At 43.7% G+C, this 15,012-nt stretch overlaps 2 protein-coding genes across 9 annotated transcripts; both read left to right on the top strand.

The window, feature by feature from the left end:
- Window positions 1–2: 2 nt before the first annotated feature.
- On the top strand, window positions 3–10,655 carry rnf20 (ring finger protein 20, E3 ubiquitin protein ligase). Of its 6 annotated transcripts, none has more exons than XM_046405564.1 (22): window positions 3–194; window positions 2,603–2,783; window positions 2,933–3,001; window positions 3,103–3,201; window positions 3,319–3,466; window positions 3,580–3,765; window positions 3,884–3,999; window positions 4,390–4,536; window positions 4,648–4,722; window positions 4,812–4,931; window positions 5,148–5,327; window positions 5,409–5,544; window positions 5,666–5,787; window positions 5,931–6,087; window positions 6,238–6,562; window positions 6,814–6,931; window positions 7,124–7,273; window positions 7,359–7,571; window positions 8,000–8,125; window positions 8,311–8,451; window positions 8,782–8,886; window positions 9,881–10,655. In XM_046405564.1, the coding sequence occupies exons 1-22, from the start codon at window positions 142–144 to the stop codon at window positions 10,055–10,057; spliced, it is 3,144 nt and encodes a 1,047-aa protein (XP_046261520.1). In that variant the 5' UTR covers window positions 3–141; the 3' UTR covers window positions 10,058–10,655. The 6 variants fall into 6 exon arrangements, with proteins under 6 accessions (XP_046261520.1, XP_046261524.1, XP_046261522.1 ...); XM_046405568.1 differs by lacking the exon at window positions 3–194 and adding an exon at window positions 2,000–2,122; XM_046405566.1 differs by lacking the exon at window positions 3–194 and adding an exon at window positions 2,030–2,172.
- A 123-nt stretch (window positions 10,656–10,778) lies between these two features.
- On the top strand, window positions 10,779–14,474 carry si:dkey-74k8.3 (transmembrane protein 109). 3 transcript variants are annotated; one of them, XM_046405571.1, is made up of 5 exons: window positions 10,779–10,904; window positions 11,664–11,874; window positions 12,227–12,286; window positions 13,439–13,541; window positions 13,847–14,474. In XM_046405571.1, the coding sequence occupies exons 1-5, from the start codon at window positions 10,828–10,830 to the stop codon at window positions 14,200–14,202; spliced, it is 807 nt and encodes a 268-aa protein (XP_046261527.1). In that variant the 5' UTR covers window positions 10,779–10,827; the 3' UTR covers window positions 14,203–14,474. The 3 variants fall into 3 exon arrangements, with proteins under 3 accessions (XP_046261527.1, XP_046261530.1, XP_046261528.1); XM_046405574.1 differs by lacking the exon at window positions 12,227–12,286 and having other exon boundaries at window positions 10,786–10,904; XM_046405572.1 differs by having other exon boundaries at window positions 10,804–11,874.
- Window positions 14,475–15,012: the final 538 nt, after the last annotated feature.

The raw sequence follows: 15,012 nt of genomic DNA, 5'->3' as shown, positions 1-15,012 counted from the left end.
CAAGGGTGGTGTTGGCGTGCTTCGTGGTATCAATGCACCTTTGTGGTCTTTCGGCTGATAACAGAAGTTAGGCGGATGAGTTATAAACAAGAAGGGGAACAGCGTGTGTCGTCAGTCCAGTTGTAAAAGTCTGCAGCGATCATGCACGAATCACACTTTTCTTTTTTGGTTTTATCACCCTTGCTTCACCCTGAGTAAGTGTTGAAATGTAATGCGAGAGGCCTGCTATGCAATGTTGAAGTTCAGGTTTCTTTGTTTCATTGTTCTGGATAAAGAGTCAATCACAGCAGGATGTGGTAGAGAACAGTTACAGCTTTTCATTTCCAATGACCCCTGAATGGTGTGCAGAATTTGTTACTTTAATATTTATGTTAACTGGCACTAATGTATGGAAAACTCTCTCCTTTGCTTAATTAAATTTAATCAAATCTTTTCTTGAACTCCTGTATATCATATATGTATGAATATTATATATACTGCATATTTAGACAAAAGTATCCAGACATGGGGCTGTATGTCAGGGGCTGGGCTAGGCTCCTTAGTGAGTCAGGGGAAATCTTAATTCTTCAGCATACCAAGACATTTTGGACAATGCTACACTTCCAACTTTGTGGCAACAGTTTGGGGGAGGCCATGCCCCAGTGCACAAAGCAAAGTCCATAAAGACATGGTTGGATGAGTTTTGTGTGGAAGAATGTTACTGGCCCACGCAGAACCCTGATCTCAACCCCATCCAACACCTTTGGGATGAACTGGAACAGAGACTGTGAGTCAGGCCTTTTGGTCCAACATCAGCAGCCTGACCTCACATATGCTCTGCTGCATGAATGGGCAAAAATTTCCACAGAAAAACTTTAAAATCTTGTGGAAAGCCTTCCCAAAAAAGTGGCAACTGTTGTAGCCACAGAACTCTGTGTATTTAGAATGCAATGACATTAAAGTCCCTGTTGGTTTGCACCAGGAGAATCTTTTATATTACGCCATTGCAATTGTCACTGATTCACTTTCAAAAGTAATATAAATGTAAGGAAACTTATAAAAGCAAGTTTTAGCCTGTAGTTTGTTTATTAGACACAAATGTGCTCTCAGTTAAGCTACCAGAGCAAAACTTGCTTACTCATGCTGTCATGCTTCTGTACTCGCCTTATGCATCACGTTGCTTGTCAAGCACGTCATGCAAAAACAGGCCTCATACTGATTGCAGAAAATGGCCCAAAAAGAACTTCTAGGGATGTTTGTAATGCTCTCACAAGTCCACAAGTGACCTCAACAGATTGGAACATTGGAACCAACAGGCTGGAATGGACCTGTAACTCACAAATAATGACGAGCAAGCTTTTACATAAGCTGGACTCTGCACCCTGTGTAGTGCACTCCTTAATGGAGCTTATCAGAGATCATTCTCTGTCCACGAGCCTCCTTTTATATAAAGGCATGATATATGAAGGCATGACTGAGAAAAAGAAGGTCAGTGGAATAACTTAAATATTTAATGTTTTTATTACCAAATAATTGCTCCAGTGTGTCCAGGTGTTGCAATCCAAAACTGCAGCAACACAGTTATGTCATATTGGTGAGATTAGGACATGCCGAATTTGTGTCAGTACTTTCAGTAAAAGGAAGTGATCCATGTGCAATACAAACTTCTGTCTTGATTCATCTGCAAGGCTTCCACTTTCTTAGGTTATAATATGAAGTTACTTGGATCGAGTAACTTTATATTATTAAGCACACACCTAAGGTTTGTTTGTGAATGTACACCACTAACGTATAATATCAACTGGGTCCTGAATTATCTAATACCACAGCCATCACCAAATCACCACTGAGTAGTAAACCTGAGCCTTGGCAATATTTCAGTAATAGATGTACTGTTGGCTTTTGGGTCTTTGTGCTAAACACAGGTTTATGAATGTGCCATCAGTAATGGTCTATCAGCATTTGACTTCATGGAAAAGTTTTGTGTGTGTGTGTGTGCCACCCGCCACCTGCCACCCCCGGAACGTTGAACAGAGTGCGATCTCCTCCAAGTCGAAAGGTGGCGCAATGTCAGCTGAGAATGGTCCCACGCAGACTATTAACACTTCCTTTTCCGACAGGCAAGCCGCCGCAACAACAACAGGCACAGACATACTTTCTTAGTACATTATAAAACTCGTTGCATTGAAAGCGGTAAGGCTTCGGTGAGATACGACTGATATTGACAACATGTCAACGTAAATGCACTGTCTGGTCTGATTTGAGTTCTCCTGAACGTCTACATCACTTAAACCTGGCGTTAGCAAATGGCTAACGTTAGCCTAACAGTAACTGTTAGAATGACATATTCAGGCAGCTTGCTCAGCATGTAAAAGGCAACAAATCATTTTGTGTGTGTATTTGTTTCGACTGATCGTTACTTAGCTAGATGAACAAGGTTTGGGAGTAAACATTAAGGTAGTTATGTTTGACCTCTTAACGTTAGCTACCCTATATATGTAACACAGCGTATCTTTGTCGTTTATTCAGCCATCTGATCCTAACCAGCGTTACCGGTAACAGTCCACAGCGTTGTTGATCAGTCACATTCTGCTTTTTCTCTTTCTCTCTGCGTTTGTTTCAGGAGTCTGAGGATGTCGGGGCAGAAGCGTCCAGCTGACCCGAGCGGTTCCTCTTCCTCCGGTGCACCTCCAGAAAAGCGAAGGGACAGGGAAGGAGAGGACGGAGGACCCGGTGTCAGCTCCGCTGCCGGGGGGAGCACCGCGGTGGAGACGGTCATCAAACTTGGAGGAGTGTCTAATTCAGTGAGTACCCATCCTCCTATATTTTCCACTATTCTGTTAATATACTGTATTTATTCACTTCACCTCGGCAAACCATTTGTTGGTTTGGCTGCACTTTCTTTTTGTGCTCATAGCCAAATCAGTTCTTCAATCAGTCAATTCTTTTTCAGGAAGAACAAGACATCAAAGCTCTCCAAGCTAAGAACCGCAAGTTGGGGGAAGCTCTTGATCAAAGACAGGTAAATGTCCAGTGTTTGTTTATAGCTCTTCATAAACATACACACAGGAAGCTGCACTTGTGTTTGGAGAGAGGTTCATTCATTGGCTTGTTGGTTTGCAGGTGATTGAGGATGAGTTGCGAGAGCGAATTGAAAGACTGGAGACCCGACAGGCCACCGATGATGCTAGTCTACTGATCCTTAATAGATATTGGAACCAGGTAAACGAGTTTTAGACCAAGAAGCAAAAACAAAAATTAGTTAATCATCTGTTGTTCAAGTCTCCTCTCCTCTAAAAATCAAAGATTTGTAATGGGATGCCATTCTCTCTTTCACAGTTTGATGAAAACATTCAACTGATTATTAGGCGTTATGACCAAGCAAGCAGCGAACCTGAGAAATCTCAGGCAGCTGAGGGACGGAGCCTCAAGCCAGAAACTCCAGAGCCTGATGGTGACTCCAACCAGGAGAGGACCAAGGACAGAGGTACAGACTGAGCTCATGTGGAATTGTGACATTGGAAGCAATAACATGCTGATATTTGAAGAACAAACCAGAGATAAAAAGCCCAAACCCTCTTTCTTTCTTTTGTCACTCAGGCCAACAGGGAGAGGCTTCAAACTCTTTCTTGGCCACATTGGCGAGCAGTAGCAGCGAGGAGATGGAGGCTGAGCTGCTGGAGAGAGTGGAGTCCAGCCAGAAGCAGGCCAATCATGTGGTGGAGATCTATGAGTGTCTGAAGAGCACTGTGGACCAACTGAAAGCAGAGCTGGACTCTGGTGCTGGTGAGATAAAATGAAGGGAAACATGATGAAACTGAAATTTATTTAGGAAGAATTTGTTAAGTCAGTTAATATGTTTACAGCCGTGCCATGTGTTTATTATTGCTGCTTTTCTTTCCAGAGGGTACTGTATGGCAGGCAGCTTCTAAACTGAACTCGCTCCTGACCAGTGAAAATGAGCGGCTGCGACAACTGACTGAGGACCTCAAGCAGAAGTACAGTCACATGACAAGCGAGGTACAAATCATCCTTCCCTACTCTTTGTATGCTCACCTTCAGGTGGAGCCATCAGATTCAGAAATGTGTGTTCAAGTGTAATTCTTCCATAACTTGCAAGACTTTTCTGTTCCTGATTGAGGCTTTTTATTTGTAAGAGTATTTAGGTGAGTTGAGCTTTATATGAAGAATTTATATATCATAAATACCTGATAGATTTCAGAAAATACTGTGGCACAGTGGCTTACTGTGTGCAGTAAGTTGGCAAGTGCATTGTTCATTAGGTATTTCTTTTACTTATCATCGTGCAGTAACCGTTGCTTTGTTGCAGACTAATATCGTAAGACGCATTGCATTTCTCTGAGCTCTTGTGCATGCAGTATCAAGTCTCTGTATTCCTGATTTGTCCAGTCTCGAGCTCTGGGTCGGGCAGCCAACAAAGCAGACCAGCGCGTCAATGAGCTGCAGGTTCTGATCGAGGAGCTCCAGTGGGATATGGAGAAGATCCGCCGGCGAGAGAACAGACTGAATGCACACCTCATTGAGATATTGGAGAGGGTGAGGACGTGTCTTGTCCGCATGTGTCCCATTTGTCTGTGACAATGTTGTGCAACTGTTCTGATGTGTATACTGAAGTTGTGCTCTGACAATCTCTTGATTGCATCCTAGGTGAACAGCAAAGGCTATAAGGTGTGTGGGGAGGCCAGCAGCGTTTGTGGGACCATCACCATTAACAAGAGAAAGGTAGTGAGAGAAACCAACAGTTACAGGTTTTTTTTTCTTTCCACCATGCTTTTTACAGTTATTGACTTTTTTTTCTCTTGCTTGTTTAGTTTGAAGAGATGAATAGTGAGATGGAAGAGAACAAGGAGCTGGCAGAGAACCGCCTCACTGAGCTGCAGAAGCTCCAGCAGGACCTGCAGAACGTGGTTCAGGAGAACAACAACATGAAGGTGTTTGTCTGTCACGTGCCGTTGTTTTGGCATTCATTTGGAAACAACTCATTAATGGATTGCATAATTCCAGGAATTATGTAGGGTTGTATGATTTCTGCAATTCAGAAAACAAATATGTTTGTTGTAATGCAGCTTTAACAGACATTTTCACAATGTCTGTTAAGGCTGCATTAAACCAAAGGACTAACTAATTTTTCTCTCTGTTTCTCTCAGACAGAGCTGCTCAGTCGAGCAGAGGGCATGGTAAAGGAGACCTCTGAGTATCGCTGTCTGCAGTCGCAATTTTCTGTGCTCTACAACGAATCCCTGATCCTTAAGGCTCAGTTAGATGAGACACGTGCTCGCCTCAACACTACAAGGACAGCGAGGCTTCGACAGCTGGAGCACATGGAGGTAAGTGTCTGTGTGTCTGAGTGGCAGTTTCTGTCTGTGTGACTATTTGTCCTTCTCTTACTCTCATCCCTCTGTGTGAAGAATGATGAGGTGACTCTGCAGAGGAAGGTCCGCACAGAGGTGTTTCAGCTGGAGGATACGCTAGCTCAAGTCAGGAAGGAGTACGAGATGTTGCGCATCGAATTCGAACAGACTCTCGCTGCCAACGAGCAAGCAGGTAACTAAAAGGTTCTGGCCGATATATTGAATGAGGTGCATGAAAGCCATTGAAACAGGCAGTACAATGTTTAACTTGCTTTCTTTTTTCCTACGTTACTCTGCCTACATCTTTCTGTCAGGTCCCATCAACAGAGAGATGCGTCACCTGATCAGCACGCTGCAAACCCACAACCAGCAGATGAAGGGAGAGGTGTTGAAATACAAGATCAGACTGAGAGAGACACAAGCCGAGCTAAACCAGGTAGATCAGTTGGGGATGAAGAGAAATTCACTTGTTCACCTCTCATTTGCAAAAGAAATTAAATAGTTCATTTTGCCTTATGGGTATAGTTAAGCACAAGACAGCACATCACACTAAAACACGTTCGTGTGGTGCATATGTAGGTCCGCGCTGCAAAGGGCAATGCCATCCTCCAGTCCCAGTCGAGCACAGAGATGGATGTGAAAGATGAGACCACCTCTCCTTCCACCCCAGCGGTCTCTGGTGAATCTGTGATCAAGACAGAGCCTGACAACGGCTCCTCCACACCCAGCAGCACCGGTAACTAACACCTGGTTGTATGACTATGAAATATTTGTTCACTTTTATTTAGAAATATAAATAATTCAAATAGATTTTTTATTATAATATGTATTAAAACTGTCTTGTATGACAGCTTCTTCTTCACTTTGCTTTGTTTTCTTTCTGTAGGAGCCACGGTGAAAATAGAGCCTGGAGTAGAACCTGAGGCGACCTTAAAAGAGGAAGAGAAAGAGGAGAAGAAAGACAAAGAGGAAAAGAAAGAAAAGGACATTGTAAAGAAAGAGGAGAAAGATCGAGAGCGGGAGAAAGAGAGGGACAGGGAGAGAGAGAGGTCTACCCGTGGTAGTGGGAGCAGCGGTGTGATAAAGGACGAGAAAGAGAAGCCATCGAGCAGCAGTCAACCTGAGGAGTCCGCTGGGGAGCGACTGTCTGTGGTTGGCGGGTCAAAGAGGAAGGAGATGGAGCAACTGAAGATTGTCCGAGCAGAACTCAAGTAAGCCTCTAATGTGGAAGGTTTTTTGTTTTTTGTTTTTTTTTTTAATTTTACATGGTGCCAAATTCACAAGTCATATGATTCTACGAGACATCAGCTGTGGCTCAGGTGATATAGTCGACCCTTGTCACGTTATATGGCAGGTTAACAAAAAATGTTATCACTGAGAGATGGGTGAAAAGATGGTCTTATGGTCCTTGATCATGATAGCATTGTTAAAGACTCCACTTACCTTGACTGTGCGCCTTCAGGAAAGCCCAGGAGTCCCAGAGGGAGATGAAGCTGCTGCTGGACATGTACCGCTCAGCACCAAAGGAGCAGAGGGACAAAGTCCAGCTCATGGCTGCAGAGAAGAAGTCCAAGTCAGAGGTGATTAACATGCATGCTACAGAGACAAGTCACCCACAGACAAATATTTACACAGATAAGTGAACATAGTAAACAAGTTAATGTATGTGTAATTGGTTTATGAATATTTGTGATTATACAATATAATGATATCTGTGTAATTATTTAAGGTGTTGTAGTGTGGCAAACCCATAATAACAATGCTGATTCCAGGGAGAGGAGCTGCGGCAGAGGCTGAGGGAGCTGGAGGAGAGGGAGAGGAGGGAGGGCAAAAAGATGGCAGATGAAGAGGCTCTGAGGAAGATTCGCTCTGTGGAGGAGCAGATCGACACCCTCAACAAGAAGCTCTCTATAGCAAAACAGGTGTGTGAGCTGCTCATTTTTAACGCACAAACAAAGCCTCCTTTCACTGTCTTGACACTGTGTCGTCTCCCTGCTCCCTCTGCAGGAGGAGGACGCACTGCTGAGCGAGATGGATGTGACTGGACAGGCCTTCGAGGACATGCAGGAACAGAACATTCGCCTGATGCAGCAGCTCAGAGAGAAAGACGATGCGAACTTCAAGCTGATGAGCGAGCGGATCAAGTCCAACCAGATCCACAAGCTCCTAAAAGAGGAGAAGGAGGAGCTGGCCGACCAACTGCTCACTTTGAAAACTCAGGTGAGGGCGCCCCTGTAGCTCAGTTGGTAGAGCGTGCGACCCATGTGCTGAGGTCTTCTCTGCAGTGGCCACAGGTTTGAATCCTGCCTGTGGCTCCTTTGCTGCGCTTCATCCCTTCTCTCTCTCTCTCTGTTACCCCCTTCCTGTCATATCTTCAGCTGTTCTATCTGAACCCCCCCCCCCCGCTCAGTTATATTGGGTTGATAACCACCTGCAGTAGGGACTATTTTCAGAAACAATACACAACCATGTTTTCTATAGCTTGTCTAAAAATAAACAAAACCTGAAAAAGCCAACACTATTCATTATTACTTTTTTGTGTCCGCTTCCATTTGTTTCCCCAGTTTGTTGTCACATTTGCCTTTTAGCTGTAAAGCTTTTTATTTTCATTTTTCTCACAATTTTTGGGGATTGTGCACTTTTGTCAGGTCGATGCCCAGTTGCAGGTGGTGAGGAAGTTAGAGGAAAAAGAGCGCCTCCTGCAGGGCACCATCAGCACTGCTGAGAGAGAGTTGGCCCTCCGAACACAGGCTTTGGACATGAACAAACGCAAGGTAACACACCTTTCTGTAGTGATGAGCCACAGCCGCAGAGCAAATTGATCCCAAAAAGGGTGAGCTGCTGTTAAGGAAATTCAACGACGTGGATATGCGCTGTATGTACATACAGGATTTCGCAGTGTAAGAACAAAGAACATTCCTATTGAGGAAAAATGAAAACATCTGTGTTCATCCTCCAGGCTCAGGAATCTGCGTTGCTGTCGGAGGAGGTGCGAACTCAGCTGGAGCAGGTTCAGCAGAGGCTCAACCTGGTCAGGGAAGAACTCGTCGAGAACAGCATCTCCAGGGAGAAAGAGTCCTTTAATGCCCGGCGAGCACAGGTAACAACACATACAAATCAGCAAGTGTGCACAAATAAACTCAAATATCAAATATGACATTGACTTAAAAGGAGAGATGTTGTGTAACCAAACAATTACACCTATTGGGGCTATTTTTGAAATGTTTAATATTGGGAGTAAGAAGGGATAAATATTACAGAACTTTTTTCCATAGCCATAATAGGCACAAAACATATCAGCTTGACAGAACAGTTAGCTTAAATACAAACTGTGGTCAATACAGGAAGCGCAAACTCAAGCCAACAACTCCAGATTAATTTATAAGTTGATGTTGATTTACTTACAGCTGTTAACTCATCTGTGTTTCAGGAGGACATCTCCAAACTCAGGAGAAAGATCGAGAAGGCCAAGAAACCAGCTGAGAAGATCAGCAATGGAGATGACATCCTAAATGAAGAAATCAGTGAATATAAGGTTTGTTTCTGTGATGCACAATATAGTAATAGCTTCCTGTTTTCATTTATCCTGCTTCAGGGCAGTATGCTAAATAGGAAGCTACAGCCAGCAAGTATTTAACTCGCTGGAAGCAGGAAGTAAATACTTAGCTTGGCTATCTCTGAAGGTAATAAAATCCACCATTCAGCACCTCTAATTAACACACTTACTAATTAACATGTTGTGTCTCCTCTGGTTACTTTGTTAAAAAAAAAAAAAAAAAAGTTTAAAAATGACAAATGGACATTTTAGAAGGTGTTATACAGTAAACTGTTTCGTGGCCCTGAACACTGGCAAGGCAACAAGCAGAGACTCCACAAAGTTACTGATACCAACAAATAAATAGTCCAGCACATAATCGTACATAAAACGGTGATTTCTTGTTTTACCCTCAGATTCTTTACAAGGAGCATTGGACATAATCAGGCTAGAAGTTTCCAGCTATTTACAAATAGGTTGACGGGATTCTTAAGGCTCCATTTGACTTGTAACTGCGCATTTTAACTGAATGAGCCGGAGTAATCTTTTATCACCCGAGTTTTCACCAAATGAGACCAGCTGTCGGCTTGATCGCACTCTTCTAACGGGAACACACAAGAACACTTAAAATGCCGACCAACTGTGCAAAACTCAACATCACACAATGGATGAAAGTTTTAGTCCGTGTGGTGAATTTTTCTGTGTGAACTACAGAAGTGATTAATGTCTCATGCTCAGATTTTTACAGATTTTGTCATTGGTCTGATTATACTGTAAGATTCATGTATCAAGCATCCCCTGCACTGATCATGGTCATGAGAATCAGTTGTGAAGACACTGTGGCTGTAATACACTTCATATCACGTGGGGTGTTCCTGGTTAAGGACAAATGAGCTTGAAGACATTTGTGTCCGCTCATTACAAATCAAAATGGCTTCTCGGTTCATTACTGAATCCATTCTCTACACCCCCGTCTCTCTCTCTTTCCCCCCAGGCTCGTTTAACGTGTCCATGCTGCAACTCCCGGGTGAAGGATGCTGTACTGACAAAGTGCTTCCACGTCTTCTGCTTCGAGTGCGTTAAGACACGCTATGACACACGTCAGAGGAAGTGCCCCAAGTGCAACGCCGCCTTCGGAGCAAACGACTTCCACCGCATTTACATCGGCTGAACCTGAGGTTCCTCGCGCGTGCTGCGGAGGAAAAGGGTTCAACAATATAAGCAGTAGTACAAAATACTGCCAAGACTTTCCACTCTGAACACGTGGCCCTCCTCCAGGACAGTATCGGTGTGATATCTCTGGATGATTCCCACCATGTAGGGCAGCTGTGATGCTCTGAACTGAACGCTTTAGGTTTTTTCTTCTTTTTCTTTTGTTTTTTAAACAGTGACTGAATTCAGTTTCTCTCATTAAGTACCCACTACTTCACAGTGCGTTTTCAGATACTGGTGTAGGAAAAATGTAGAGAATGAGGTTGTGCAACATTGCATCGCACACTGAATGATGATTGTGGGTATGTGTGGGTGTGTGTGAGGGTGCGCATTCGCAGTGTGAAAAGAAAAAGATTAAACAGTAGTAGTATGAACGACCATCCTCTCAGTGTAGTGGTTGTTGATATAATGTTGGAGTTTATGTACATAGTCAGTGTCAATCCTGATTCTTTTTCTTTCTTTATTATTTTTTTTAACTGCCTGTTTAAAATTCTCTAAAAATCTAACTTGATGTTGTGTACTGGCTGTACCTTTAGTTATTAAACTGCCCAGCTTCAGCTTCCATGTCACTCTTTTTCAATTTGAAATGTTCATCAGACCCCGTAAATAATGTTAACGTTTACCCCGAACCACAAATCCCAGTGTGCAAATCTGTTTAACCTTCCCTCCACCTCTTCTTCCCCCGCTCCTCCTCCTCCTCCTCCTCCCTGAAGATGTGGACGCGTTTACATGTTGAAAAGTGTCGTTAGAAACGCTGGAAGGAAGGGAGCGTCATGTGGGAGCAGCGACAAGGGAGTTTTTAAGAGGTTATGCAACATAATCCATCGCAGCAGTGTATTGTATGCAAGCTGACGGTGAAAGAAACGCTGAACTTTACTGGTGTGGAGCTCAGAGCTGAATTAAGAGGCTTTAGGAGGCTCGTGGTCGGCTCAGCGTCCCCGCGGTCTCTTTTTTTTTGTTTTGTTTTTTGCAGTTTTATGCGCAAAGCTGCAACAGAAACTTTTGGAGACATTTTTACACTCTTATATTTTTATTTACTTTCTGCTGCAGCGTCACTGACGATCAAATATCTCGACCACCGCTGAATTTAAGCCTTTAACGGTTTCTTACCAAATATAGCCACTGGTAATGTTGGAGCGTCCTTGACGGAGCGCGGTGATCCTCGATTGGGTATTTGTAACGCTGCCAAAGTTTATATTTAAATACTCAGCTCACTTGGAGTCGCGTTATTTTTTTTTAATCCACCAATTTAGTATATTTTTTTAATTGGACACCTGAGTTATTGGCGTGTTATTTGAGCAGTTGGTGCGGATCTGTCTTTATGCCTACTGTGAGCTGCTCGTTGATTTTAAAATCGCTTTGTAGCCAATGACTGCTTTCAACAGAAGCCATTTTAAGTCTTTGATTTATATGTCTATCTTGACTCACTGAGCACAAGCGGCTCAACCTGCTCTCTGCTGCAGCGTTGATCCTTGGACGTCCTCTTGTTTTCTTTGCCACGTTTATTATATTGCTCTCAAATCCCCAACAATGACTTTTTGCGCGTTTGGCTTTGGGCGGGGTAGAATTGCCATGGCTCGGATTTTCCTCACCATCTGTGTGTTGCTGCTCGGTTTGGCGGTGGCCTGGGCTGGAGCCGAATCTGAGCAAGCCAAAGCGACCGGGGGGAGCCCACCGGTGGTCACCCTCCGGACTGTTATCACCGGAACCTGCCAGGAGGTCCAGCGTTACGCGGAGTCGGTGTTGGGAAGCGGCGCGATTCGATCAGCTGCTGAGGTGCACCACCGTTTAATAGCCCTTTGTTTTGCTTCCTGCACCAGGAAGTGGCTTTCCACTCCTCTTAATATCCTGCTTTACTGAATGTTTGGTCTAACTTCACTTTTTTGCTCTATCCCTGTTCTTGGTCAATAACTGTACCTGATCACTAACCTTCACCTCCAACCTTCCTTCTCATTTCTCTCTCTCTCTCTCCTTCCTCCTCCACTCCCTTCACACACATGCCTCTGAACTTGTTAATCTCTCCTCTGATCCCCTCATCTCATGTCTTCTTATATCCATGCATCCCCCTCATCCATACACACTCGTCTGTGTCCCTGCTTCCACCCGGCTCTGGCTCAATTTTCCCCAGAGTGCAGTGTTGTATCTTGAGTCATTGCTTGGCCAGGAGAACGCCTATACGGTGGCCATGGTAAGAAACCTCCGGGGTGTCTCCAATTAGTTTACCTTGACATGCTTCCTTAAACTGAGTCCTCTCTCGGCTCTGTTTAATTCATGTCGCTCCCATAGTTTGTGCAGAAAGTAGAAGCATGACTGTGATGAAGTTGTGTGTTTCTATGCTGTGATATTTGCATGGAAGGGCACATTATAGTCCTGCTCCTGTGACAGGTTCCCTGTGAAATTGTTCAATATAACTCAGTTGGTAGCTCTGAATGTAAAATCGAGGACTAAACCAAACTGTAATGGAGCCTTATCCGAGTTTGGTTTCCAGTGAGGAAACCCAGCTTAATCTGGGCATTAATAAAATAACCTAAGAGTAAATATAGTCAATTTTGTCGGTTTGGAAGCCCACAGAAAGACAGCATGCAATTCTGTATTTTCAGCTTATGGGCTGCATCACGCCTTCTTGTTGGCTACTTCAGCCTGCACTTGGCATCAATTGATCAGTCCTCATTAAAACATTTCGGGATGGGACTTGCTGGCGAACCAAGCCTTGTAATGTCAGTGCAGTAGAAATTAAATGTGTTTTCAGTTGATAAACACACACTGACATGAAGTGACAGATGCTTGACTCTTGCTCTGGCATGCTGGGAACAGTCCTCACGTATGTCAGTGTGCAGTGCAACAGGTGCAGATAAGATACTTGTCCAACTTAACTGGGCTACCCTTGACCTTGGCTGACGGGGCAGCACAGTGTGTGCGTTCATACTGGGTGATTTTTTTGGGTGTGTGTGTGTGTGTGTGTGAGCAAAGACTGTACAGGAATAGCGAGGAGCACTTTCCAGCTGTCACTTGCCCACACAGCTGTTTGTCCAAGTCAACAATGCTGCACTTTATCTATGTTAAGGTGCAGCACGGCAGCATGTAGAGTCAAAAGAATTCTGCATTAATATAATCAAGGTTGAACAAACAGCTGCTGTAGGTATGAGTCTTTCTGTTATATAAAGCACTAGTTTATGGAGCCATGAGGATACGTCTAGTCTGGCTGTATTGTTTGTAAGCTGTTCTGTGCTTCTTCCCTGCATGATTATTACTGTGATCACAATGTTGCCTCTCTTCATTGTTACTGTGTTAATCTGAAAGTAAAACATTTCTCCACCTTCCCTAAACACCACCAATACAGTTTTTGGAGATGGTGATCCGATTCCTGGCTGAAGGAGCTGCCAGCGGCCTGAATGTCATTGCTGTTTACGTCACAGAGATCCTCAGGGTCACAGGATTCGATGGTAGGTACCAGGATGGCCCGTGTGTGTGTGACTGAGCTATTGAGAGTGTGTACAGGTGTTGCCACATGCTCCACTTTTTCCTTTCTGTATGTGTAACTTCTGTAAGTGCAGGCAGTTGTCTAGGGGTAGGACAAGTTTAAGAACAAGTGAAAATATGCTGACTTGCCTCTCCTTCAGGCCATTTGTCTGCCACTCCTTCTTTTTTTTTTGTTTACTGAGTGTTGTTTGCTAGGTGTACTAGATGGGTATTTTCAAGCTTTATTCTTTACGGAAATATGCCTAAGCTGGATTTCCTCCATCCACAGTTGCGCTGACGTTGCCCCGCTTCACTCCAGAGGGTGTGACAGCCATCGCCCAGTGGGGTCTGCTGGCCCTCATTGGCTACTGGGTGCTGACTATTGTTCTCCGTCTGTTGATATGCGTGCTGAGACGGGTGTTCTGGGTGGTAAAAACTGTCTTGGCGCTCTGGCTTTTTGGACTGATCGTGACTGACAAGAATGCCGCTGCAGACACCACGGCGGTTCGACTGGGCGTCCTGGTGCTGGGGTGCGTCCTGTTGACTCTGCTCACTTCAGGTTGTGAAAAGACTGTTTCAGTGGATGACCGGCTGAGTTGTCTTGATAGCCGGTTGAAAGCAGTGGAGAAGAGGAAAGGTGAATAGTGACCAGGGAGGGTGGAGGGGAAAGGAGTTAAAATGGACAAAAATTATGGTAATGTTGGGTAAGAAAATAGTAACACTGATGGTTTGTGTGTAAATCTATTATGGGAAATAAAGCCTGTGGGATTTTTAATCAGACACGCTCTTTTTGTTTGCCTTCAGAAAAAGCCAAACTACACTGAATTTCTGTATGGTGTTAAATAACTGTAATCACACACAAAGGTATTAAAAGGCTGCGATATTGGATTGTTCCAAAAGTCAGACCATAAAGTGTTTACTCTCTCTCTTCATTGTCTTTTCCACAATTCAAATACAATTTTTTAAAAAAAAACAAAATATCAAGGCAAATAAACAAATCTGTAAATGTGTACACTTATATAAATAGTTGAAACAGTGTGCCGATAAACAGTAAACTGATCAAATTCAGTGCCCTTGTATCACTATTTTCCTTGTTTAATCTTGGGGAACTGATCAAAGTAAATGTAGAAAGGCACATGTAAAAAAAGACAACCAGTCGAGAGGCCCGTCTGAGCTGATGACTTGTCTGTATTTTCCGGCTCTTGGAGCAAACTTATACTTTTCTGCCATTTATATCAGTGTGTGCATTTACAATTACAAATCACAACTGACAGAGTTGGAGACTTTTTTTCCCCCCAGTGTGACAAATCTCAGCATGAAGAAAATGTTGAAATGGTAGAACTTGTTGCTCAATAAGTTTTTGGGGGGAAGATGTGGACGTCTTATGATAAAGCATTTATTGAAGCTTGATGAGCAGGGATAAGTAGCACCAGTGAGAAAACATTGTGCTGTGCG

The sequence above is a fragment of the Scatophagus argus genome, chromosome 12, assembly GCF_020382885.2.
Source record: "Scatophagus argus isolate fScaArg1 chromosome 12, fScaArg1.pri, whole genome shotgun sequence".
NCBI classification, from domain to species: Eukaryota; Metazoa; Chordata; class Actinopteri; family Scatophagidae; genus Scatophagus; species Scatophagus argus.
Note: the sequence above shows the minus strand (reverse complement) of the source record. Positions and strands in the feature narration are given on the sequence as shown.